Source organism: Strongylocentrotus purpuratus, unplaced genomic scaffold (assembly GCF_000002235.5).
Source record: "Strongylocentrotus purpuratus isolate Spur 01 unplaced genomic scaffold, Spur_5.0 spur5_scaffold_2, whole genome shotgun sequence".
In the NCBI taxonomy this organism is placed as follows: Eukaryota; Metazoa; Echinodermata; class Echinoidea; order Camarodonta; family Strongylocentrotidae; genus Strongylocentrotus; species Strongylocentrotus purpuratus.
The window spans coordinates 7,148,469-7,159,886 of NW_022145605.1; the positions used below are offsets into that span (position 1 = coordinate 7,148,469).

The 11,418-nt window shown below is 37.2% G+C and overlaps 1 protein-coding gene across 1 annotated transcript in view; it reads right to left on the reverse strand.

The window, feature by feature from the left end:
• Positions 1-11,350, reverse strand: part of LOC593104 (E3 ubiquitin-protein ligase BRE1A) — a 28,193-nt gene extending 16,843 nt beyond the window's left edge. Inside the window, exons 1-8 of the mRNA XM_030991537.1 lie at positions 11,227-11,350; positions 9,806-9,943; positions 7,563-7,730; positions 6,230-6,545; positions 3,676-3,852; positions 2,644-2,753; positions 1,529-1,738; positions 245-370 (exon numbers count right to left, since the gene is read on the reverse strand). Of these exons, the coding sequence (XP_030847397.1) occupies positions 245-370; positions 1,529-1,738; positions 2,644-2,753; positions 3,676-3,852; positions 6,230-6,545; positions 7,563-7,730; positions 9,806-9,934 (1,236 nt within the window). The 5' untranslated portion in view covers positions 9,935-9,943; positions 11,227-11,350. The remainder of the gene's footprint in view (positions 1-244; positions 371-1,528; positions 1,739-2,643; positions 2,754-3,675; positions 3,853-6,229; positions 6,546-7,562; positions 7,731-9,805; positions 9,944-11,226) is intronic.
• Positions 11,351-11,418: the final 68 nt, after the last annotated feature.

Here is an 11,418-nt window from a genome sequence, read left to right on the forward strand (position 1 = left end):
AAGAAGCGTTTATACTTTAGAGCTGATAGGAATAAAGTAAAGTAACACTCTTCAAAAGTACCAATATTTGCATTGTCTTTATATTACATTAAACTTCACAATACTAATGCTGTGAAATAGGCTCTTCTGGAGAATCTAAGAAATTATTGGTAAGGTGCCAAAAGTCTCATGTTTCACCTACACAAAGTATCCCTCACAGAAAGAAAAAATTATAAAACACAAACAAAAATGAAAATAGACTCACATTCATCTTTGACTGCTCTAACTCTTTGACGACATCTTGATATTTTTCTTGGAGCTTCTCCAGGTCATTCAGACGACTTGAAGCCAAGTCCTTGTTCTCCTCAAGATCGTTCACTATACTCTGAAGCTGCAATACAATTTGTATGAAACAGATTTTAAAAGTCAAATCATGAACACATGTATGACAGTGCACAAGATTTTCGCAAGTATCACAAGTGGTCTAGATTTTTCAATTATAATGCATGGAAAAACTGAAAAAATTACAAAAGTGATTGTTTTTCTTTCTTCGAAATTTGCCAGTTTCAATTTCAGCTGATTAAATCTTCTGGTTCTACAGTATGTCTCTAAGTCATTTGAAAAATTGAAATAATTATACAAGGTGTATCGAAGAGGAAAAATAAATCAAATAAATATTTCACTCTCATCCATTTATCGTCATATCAGAAATAAATTAACATGGAAGTCAGCATCAAGGGCCTATGAAATCTCTCAACTGCTATTCTCTAAGAGCTATCAGTTGCATAGTATGGGATGTGGGTCCAGTTGTTGAAAGGGCATTGGCATCACTAGGGGTATCGGTCTCACTGGGTGGGCTGAAACACTAGATAACAAGTCAAAGGATGGGGTGTGGGAGGGGTTCCTGTTGTTTTCTTTTCTTGTTCCCTTTCCCATCTCTCTCTCTCTTCTTGTTTTTTGTTCACCATTCCAAAAGGAAGCATCCCTCTGCCCCCCTGAAGCCAGGACATGTACTCCGATTTTCATATCATTATCGATCTGAAATGCACATAGAGATGGCTGCGGAAGGAAGTCAGTAGTTTTGCACCTGATCTCAAGGATAGACTTATACTATCAACTTCCCAGCTGTGATTCTCGCCTCTACCACCATGAGCCAACCAAGGGCACAGACAACACGTTCACGACCTCAGAGGAAAGTAAAAAGGGAAATGATGAGAATACCATCAGAAGGGCACTTGCTGCGGCCCCCGGCATTCCCCACAAAGAAGACGCCAGTGGTAGCCTAGCTGCATACGCTTCCCTATCAGGGGTGTCATCGGCTCAAGAATGCACCGATGACGTAACAACAACAGCGGGAATAGCGAGATACGCAGCAACAAAAAACTTTGCAAGGATGATTGAAAGAGCCATTGAATCTCTCGTTGCTAACCTGGAACACGTCGAGGCACAGCTGGGACAAGCTATAGAATTTGAGAGCCAGAGAGTTACGGAATTGGAAGACAAAAACAAACACCCTTGTCAGAACACCAGCCTGAGAGATTGATCTTACCTGTTTTGAAGCCAGTCCACCCGATCCGTCGCCAGACCCTCCGATGAATGTTGCCGTTTTGAGCTTGGTGTAGCTCTCTTCCAGTAGAAGTTCTAGTTTGAAGACTCTTTGCTTGGCTCGGTTGAGATCATACTGAAGGTCATCCACTTGGTTGTGAGCTTCAGCTAGTTTGGTTTCCACCGAGACCAGCTTGTCACTGTATCCAGTGTACTATGATAAAGGGAAAACAATGCAATGTTAGGTTTATTTCATGAGAGCATCTCTTTGGATTTCTACATTTAAAACAAAATTGAACTTCCTGGTTGTCTTTTGACTTTTTTTTTCTTTTTTTGATACATCATTATAAATTTTTCTACAGATGACTTCTTACAATTCAAGTTTACCAGAGCTAATTATCACTGCACTTCCTATCATCATTTCTACAGATGAGACAATCAATATTTAAGGACTAATGTGTGATATACGAGTCATTGACTAAAACATGTCAAAAATACATTTTACTTGCTGAGCATTGATGACTTTAACCCCTCCAAGTCTTATAATGTATCTTGTGATAGGAATTTTCAAATTTATAACCATTGTTTACTGTACAGCTTACAAAATTCATGCATATATTTTGTGAGGAGAAACAGATCCTTACTCACACCACTGACATAGGTGAAGATAAAAAGGGGACTTAGCAATTATTTCACAAATCCTTATACATACATACCAAATAGTATGTGCTTATTCATGAATCTATTTGCTATTAAAGTAATGATTGATCACTCAAGGCTTGTCACATTGTAAAGAACAAGAGGGGCAGTTGAAATAAACAATTTAAAAACTAGGTATAGCTTGCAATGGAAGCTAACCTATCTCAAAACAAGAATTTGAGAGATAAATAAAGCTGTTCTGGTGGTCAGCCCTCTGTCATTGCCTATTGACACACTCTGACAGACCTTGATAGAAAACCCGAGTCACATCTTGGTGACGGTGATGGTGATGTTAAAGGTCGGTGCCCAGACGTAAATAATCAGATCTGACTGATACATGACTGTAACAATTCTATCACACGCGCACACACATCCTTTCACAACACCCATCACACCTGAACATACATCATAACAACATACCTTCAAAGTAGTTTCTCTGTGTTTTTCCTGCACAGATGCCATCATGTCTGTCAATCTCTTGTTTTCTTCATACAGCTGATCATTTACTACCTTCAGTCCTTGCTCAGACTCTGTGCAATTTCAAATTAGGATGAGATAAAGAGGTAAAATAAGGTAAAATTCAAATGAAGATGTCAGAATGAGGTAAAATAAACTAAAAATTCAAATGAAGATGAGAAAATGAGGTAAAATAAATTTAAATTTAAATTGAAGATGACATAATGAGGTAAAATAAGGTAAAATTCAACTGAAGATGAGCTAATGATGTAGAATATGCACATATTGAGAATCACACATTGAGAATAACATATAAAGTGCTTTCAATGCTAGGAAAACAAAACACGTAGTTCCTTGAATCTTTGGAATTAATTCTCTTTCCTAGAATTCAAGTAATATGGAGGGAAGAAGGGCTGTAAAACCCAGGAATCTTCCCTGGGAACAAACTCAATACAAAAGCTTGTACCTATTCTATTTCAAAAATAAATACCAAATAACTAATCTTAGTCCAGACTTGGTGTGGGTGTAAAAAATCTTGGGAAAGATTTCCTACTCAAGGCACAGCAAATTTTCATCACAGGGACATGAAATTTGATACTTAATTAATAGTTACATAAAATGCACTTAAACATGTTTCTAAGACAGCATATTTTTAATACACAGTATGAGCTCTTGCAAAGCAGGAAGGCCTTCAGAATGAAAATATCAAAGGTTTGTTCTCCCTGAAAAGGGTACTTTTGAACAAAGGTAATAAATATATCACTGCATACTTTAACCTGCAAAATTACTATGGTATTTCCAAACATCTGCAAGAATCTTCAGTATTGAAGGAGGCAGATTATCTTGAAGAGAAAAAGAGAACAACCCCCTAGATGCTGCAATGCCATTGTGAATTCAATTTGGACCCAGGGTATACAGATTCCTGCCCAGAAACCTGCAATACAATACAACGAAAGAATGATTTCTCGTTCTATGAATGACAAGGTGAATACTAACCTGTTACTGCCATGTCTTTCACAAATGTTTCCTGCCTGCTCTTGAGGTCATCAAACGACCTGAGTAGCCTCGAGACGGCTTCCTTGGAAAACTTGCAGCGCTCCTTGAGTCTGAGATCGATCTCAGTCTGATCACAGCTCGACATCATGGCAAGGAATGATGTCATCTCCTCATTGGCTATTTCAAATTTTAACAAATTAGATTTAGAAATTAACCATAAAAATAATTACAATAGTATAGCAAATAAGAAAGTCTTTTTAAAGCCCATTGCATACTGTACAATCCTTCAAAGATCTGATGTTCAAAGAAGTTGCAGTTGCATTGGATATGGTTATGTAAATAAATATCATCTTCATAACCATTCTAGTCAGCATAAAAACAAAATCGGCTTCAAATTGTAGACAATCTGAAATGACACTACTACGATTCTGAGCCTATATGAACTTCTGTTTCTTCAAAGAAGCTTGCAGTCCCCGGCAATGGTATTTCATTATTCACAGAAGTATTCAGACCTTTGATTATTAAGATTTTACATGTTTGAATGTTTATGCTAATTGCTATTGCCAATTATTTCAAAATCAGATCGATACCTAGTCATATTGTGTGTTGGGCAATCAACCATCCCCCCCCCCCCCCGTCAATTACCAGCAGGACAATTACCCCCCATGAACACCCCCCCCCCCCCTCCCCAAAGGATAATCATCCCCCAGAAAATTACCTCCTAGGATAAGTTGTTTTCCATTTCATTCACCCATCAACTGTTCCGGACGCACCCTGCTGTACATGTCAGGAATTGGACTATTTGATCTACAAGTATTACACCTCTTCTGCTATAATGTATTTTATCATTCCTGTAACTGTCTATGATTATGATTTTTTTTTTTTTTGTAAATTGATCTTTAGACTTTCACCATGAAAATTTCCAAAAGAATATTAATAAAATGCGTAATTTTATTTAATGACACACCTGAACCACATGTCTGTGAATGACTAGAATTAATTGCAAATCATCCAAAAATATGCCACAACCATTGTTAGCTGAGGAATTTCTACTGACGTATACAGAGCACTAATGGACATTAATTATTCAGAGTATGAACCCACTGACCACATAAACCATGATCTCCTGTATCAAGCCTAAAGCCTCAGTCACAAATGCCATTACGAACTGCTACGAACGCCGTACGAACGATTTTCAGACAATGGAAATTCGGGAAGACAATGGAAAAACGGAGATTCTATCGTTCATACAAACCTTTGTGACCATAGCTTAAGGGAATAAGAGAATTTAATAGTCAATTGGTTAAAGTATATCTGGTCAATTGTGGGACAAGATCTATTCAAGATCAAGTTGGTTTCCACATGAACAAACCTGATAAGATTCTTTTCCTGCATTGTGTAACTCAACCATAAATAGATTTGAGCTAATTGACTGATAGCCAAGATACAGCTCATCCATTTGATACAAAGCCAATTTGTTTCTACATGAAAGTGAAACTCATATTATCAAAACAATTTTAATTTACACAAAGCTCAGATTACTTTACACTCCAGTTTTCCCACTCTGTACAGGTTTTTCATTCATGTATCAACGAGATTCACTTTTTTTTCAGTCCTTCCCTTAAGTTGAGAATAGCCATAATTTACAACTCTGCAAGACTTATATTCAACACTTGCGTAGACTATGGTACAACATAAAAATAAATGCCTCATACAAAATCATTTTCTAAATATATATCTTCAATGGAATGACATTTGCAACATACCAAGTTTCTTTTTCAATTTAACTTTCGGAAGTGTTGTTTCCTTTCTCTATTTCAGAATGAGAAGTCACTTGCATTTCCTCATATTCCGCCACGTTCAATATGACCTTACAATGGGAACTGTCCAAGAAATATTTGTATGAAGTAAGACTTATGACAAAGGCATAAAAAGTACAATCTGTTGCAATGTCAAAATAACACTTTGTTAAATGTGTAAAACGTGCATAAAACTACTGGATCATTACAGCAGATTGTTCCAGAGTAATGGCATTAATTACAATTCAAATCTTATTATAAGTCACTCCTTTACATCATGAGGACGTACTTAGTACTTTGTATCTTTAGTGACAACATCAAATAAATTACCTCTAAATTATTTTCTCAGAAATTAGTGAAGCATTATAGCTCTTTTGACAGAGGAAGGTTCTTGACAATTGGGTGACCTTGGTTCAAAACCAAGTGAGTTGGCTAGTGCCCATGAGGGGGGGGGGGGGGGGGAGGGCACAGTAGACAATGTAGCTTTAGAAAGCACAAAATTAATATGCCACATGGAACTGCACTTTCACTAAGCAAAATCGAAGAGATTTGATGAAGAAAATAGTGGTTCTATATTCTTAGTCATGGATCCTCCATTGCCTAATCTTTTGGATAGGAATTATACTTGGGTATTCCCTTGAAAGTAACAGACTTGATAGATACTTTATTGAATCATATTTCAATTATCTTTTTTAACAAGATGTACAAGATGTAACCCCTTTGAACAATCACCCACTCACTCTATCAATCCTTACCTTTCTTTTCATCCTTAATGCTATCTTTACTATCTGAATCCATGTATAGCCTCTCCTGGGAATCATCTGATCCTTCCATCCTATAATCTGACCCATGACCCTTGACCTCCACAGGTTCAACTTTGACCTCTGACCCAGGCTCTTGTTTGACCTCCTGCTTGATATTAGGTGGTTCTGTCTTGATTTCTGGTGATGGTTCAGGGTCTGGTTTGATGGGTGGGAAGCTGACGATGGGTGGAAAGCTTACTACGGCTGGCTTGGTCTCGGTGACAGGGACCCTGAACCTCTCAAGCAAGATTCTTAGATCTTCTTCAAGCTGTAATAAAACATTACAAAAGAATTGTCAGTTTTTAAAGTAAATTGTCAGTTTTTAAAGTAAATTGTCAGATTTTAAAGAGAAATGAAACCTATGTCCTACTTTAATGTATCACAGGTTCCAATTATACAAAATGCAGCATGAGAGGCTAAGTATTGCAAATATTGGTGAATATAAATCGGAACTTATCTGGTAACCTTTATATGAGATATAAAAATAAGTAATTTTGCTTCGAGGGGTAGGGTACCAATGACCACAAACAATAGTTTCTGGACATCTAGAACCCCAAAACTTTTACTTGGCACTCTATGAGCTGCATGTTAAGAAGTATAAAGGAAATAACGAATAACACTAAACCAAACACAGAACCCAAGTTAGACTTGGGTTCCATGCGAGCCATATTCTATGCCATCGCATACAGGTATATCAACAAGTCATGCTTTTATTTCAACTGAGAGTGTAAACTTCCAATTAGGTCCAATATCTCATTATATCATACCTGGGAGATGTTTCACAAAGATTAATGTCGACTTTAAGTTGGACTTAACTATAGCAGGCCGTTCATGCCACTATTTTCTCTCATCATTTACTGGCATTGGTTTCTTAAGGAACGTACCAATCGTGGTCACAAATCTACAGAATTTACATTTTTTGATAGCTCATTATAGTAGGAAAAAATATTATCTAAAGATCATAATTGAGAGACCAATGATGAGAGCAACTAGTGACATGAATGGCCTGCCATAATTAAGTCCAACTTAAAGTAGATCTTAGTCTTTGTGAAACACCCCCAGGACTACAGTAAAGCAACATGGACTCCCTACCAAAAAGAGCACAATATATTTGGGAGATTGGTACATTTTTAAATTCTCCAGATGAGAACACACAGATATCAGAACAGACTAAAGCAACATGGACTCCCTACTAAAAAGAGCACAATATCTTTGGGAGATTGGTACATTTTGAAATTCTCCAGACGAGAATACACAGATATCAGAAGAGACTAAACTTCCTTACCTGTGTCCAGTACTGATTCATCAATCCCAGTACATATTCATCTGTGTTCTGTCTTGAGTGAAGACGTTCAATCTGTCCTCTTAGGTCATTCTCCAGAACACTCCTGATGTCAAGTCGCTCCACCAATTTCTTGTTCTGAAACCTCAACACCTTGATGTCCATTTCCTCCTATAAGTGGGCATGACATTTAGCATTTCAGCATTAGAAAGGTTGCTATAAGTTGGCAAAAGTGGCAAATGGACACTTTCAGACATTTACCAGAATCATCAATTACTCTTTTAGGACACCTCACCCAAAGAAATGACTGAGATTATTCTGAGAGATTCATTGTACTCTTGCCCCTTAATCTACAAGATCCTCAACTTAAGTGTATGAGAGAGGTATAAAGCAAGATATTCTTGGCATACTGTAGTTTTCAGCACGACATAGGCATCACCATTTTCTTGACAGTGGGACGTAATAAGCAAAGTTTATCAAGTAAATGTATTCAATTTATGAATGCTTCCTTCCCAGGTGTGTGTAGTGCAATATTTCATTCACCTACTATTATCCTTTGTACTACAATTGTCAGAATAGAAGTTTGCATAAGTTAACTGGTGTTCTTCTGGGGTGAAGGTTTCGCATAAATATGTCAACTGCATACTTATGAATTTTTTAATAAATGAGTTACATTTGTTCCCCTGTTACATATTTTTCACCAAACATACCTTTCTCAGCTATGATTTTCCCTCATTGAAAAGTGAAGGTTTTGTTGTTGAATTAGAAAGTATTTCCAAATAAATGTTGTTGCATGATACATGTACAACTTCACCTGGTACGTCACATTATCAAGAAAAGGGCCGCTTCCTTGCCAAGAATATCTACATTTAAATATGTCTTGTCCACCTTCATAAGGAATATTTTACATCAAATGACAGAAATACATCTCATCTTTCAACATACCTGAACTTATTCTTTGGGGTGAGGTTTCCTTTAAAACTTATGTAAATATTCTTAAAATGCTTGCAAACCTTCCAGGGGAATTTTGTTTACATCTTCCAGCTTTTCAAGATATTTTAGAGAACATAACTGTTGGCAAAATAATCTGCAATATGCACCACAGTCATCAACTATTCTTCAACTGGTCTGCAAACGTTCCGTTTGACCCTCAATTATTTTTCAAGTATTCATCCACATCCAAATTGTGATGAATAATTAACGAAAATTTGAAGAATGATTATAAAATAGTTTGCAAATACACCAAATGGTTAGAGAATAGTTGCATGATAGATACACAATAGTTGAATAATTATCTACTGTAGTCACTTTGATTTCTTTGTTATGGGGGGGGGGGGGATTTTTTAACGATAATTAAAAGAACACCCGTTTTGATGACAAGGTCAAGTTAAGAGTTGGCTGGACAGTTTACATCCACCCATTCTATTACAGAGTACACTCCACAGGAGGATTGGGGGAGGGGGAGCATGAGGTGGATTCTCAAACTTTTCAGACTGCTCGCAGAATGTCAACTGTTTTTCCTTCAATTTTTCACCTAATATTTCATCTATATATTGCCAACATGTCACCGAGTATACAACTATTTTAATGTAAAAATTTGAGATTTTTTTAATGAATCTCTAACTCTGTGCTCAAAGCCTCAAACATCGTCAAACATTCATCACTTACCGAGATACTTCTTTAGTAACTAGTGGTGAACATCTACAATGTGTCAGACTAAGAGAAGCCGGTGTTAGGTCAAAGCAAGACATCACATCTCAATCTAACAGATACATTTTAATGGAGTGTTTGGTATTTAGCCTTGTACTGAAAGTACTAATAACCTGGGATTGTTAATCCAACCTATTTATGAGTCAGAGATTAACAAATTGTGCTCAAAATCGAGACCATATTAACAATGTTAATTCCGAAAAACTATCTACTGCATTCTTCCTATTTCTGGAGGGAGGAGGGAGGACGGAGGAGGGAGGAGGGGGGGGGGGGGGATTTCCAGAGAATTAGGCCCGAATTCACAAGGAGGTTTGTCGATAAACCTAGGTTTTTGTGCGTCACATGATGCACATAAACCTAGGTTTGTCAACAAACCTCTTTTGAGAATTCGGGCCATAAAGTTTGTATCCCATCATTAAATTTGTACACGTATTAGCATGAGGGTAGAGCATACATAATTAAGAAAAATATTGTCTCCTTCGACCTCGACTATCAGCCTAGTCCGATTCAGTTTAGATCATTAATTGGGTTATTACCTGTGAGGAAACGGCTCCTATGCTGTAGGGTTCTACATAGACCTTTTTGGAAGGAGGCTCCCCTGCGCTACTGGAGGCTCCCTGATTAGGCGACGACGAAGTCTCACTGATAGACCTCTTGGATGTCATGGTTGCCTCCTGTCAAACAGCAAAAGCAAACAAATTGTGAAGGAATAGATCAACAATAAAGATGTACACACACCGTAATACAATTGAGTCCTGTCTGTTGGCTTCGGCATTTTTTGGAACCAAGACCTGAATCCCCTTCATTCTTGGATCCAAAAGAGAGTTAAAGTCAATTTAGACCTATTGTGTTTTCACTTCTTTCTCTTTTTTTTTGCTTAAAAAAGAAAAACTGTAACTACTAAGAAAAACTTAGCAATCAGTTACAATAAACTGGTGATTGCCATTTTACTTTTAGTAAGATTTTCTTTAGCATAAATCTGTAAAATTTGAAATACAAATATCAAGTAGTCTAAAGTAAAGTCCTCAAAAGAATCAAAGACCCCGTTTTAATCCTGCTCTCATTCAAAACCCCAAGCTCCCAGTTCTTGTCAAGATTATGGACACACACCATTAGACTTTTGGAGTAATTATCCCAACACATAAGAAGTTGCCTGAACAGGATTTTGACTTTTGAGTAACACTCGCACTCCTGTTTGATGCTGATGGCAAATAAGTTCAACTTCAAATTCAACAGAAGTTAGGCGTAAACCAAATTGAATTGCATCATTTTGAACTCGAGCACCAGACCAAGACTTTAAATGGAAATGTTATACGTAGTCTTCATCATGGTTATGTCTGCTGATGGTAGTCACGGTGGTCAGTCAGTGTCGATGGTCATCTTTTTTAAAATTTGAAACTTGTCTTCAGTTTCCCCCCCCCCCCCACATTTTTTCAAAGCCACGGGGCACAGGCACAACTAGCTGTATCTCAGAAACTTGTTAAAACTGTCAAACTCATATAGTCTACACTCAACAATGACCATCATCTTCAGACTCAATGAAACACTTGAAAATTTTGATCACACATTTGATTTGTTGAACCACACCCACACATATTCAGTCAGCTACTGAGCTATTTGATGGTCAAAGTCAAACATTCAATCACTCTCAATCTAGGATAATGTTTATATAATCTCCCAAGACTTAAGAGAGATCTTACGAATTTTTTTCCATTTTAGTTATCATGAAAGAGGCGAACTGAGGCTCACTTCTTTCAGTCAGTAAATTTAACTCCACAGCTCCATTGCCATTGCCATCAACAATGAACAACTTCATCACCGTCATTCATTTCAATTTTCATTCGCACTCGCAATTTTCACAGTCAAACGCATAATTTCATAATCATCATCTCAGTTGAAGAAACCTGATTTTTATAACCTCTACCAGCTTATGTTTAAACCATAAGTGGTCTTATACCTTCTAATCAAAAGACTGTAGAATTACGCCCTGTTTTTCTTGTCTCCTTTCCATACAAACTCAGGAAAAAATAATCAAGCGATTCTCGGACTTACTGCTTCCGGGCCGCGGGGTCAGCGTCGGTGTCGTCCGCAGAGAGAGAGGTATCTTTGCTTTTGTAGTACGACAAAAAACACAGTGTAAAAACATAGG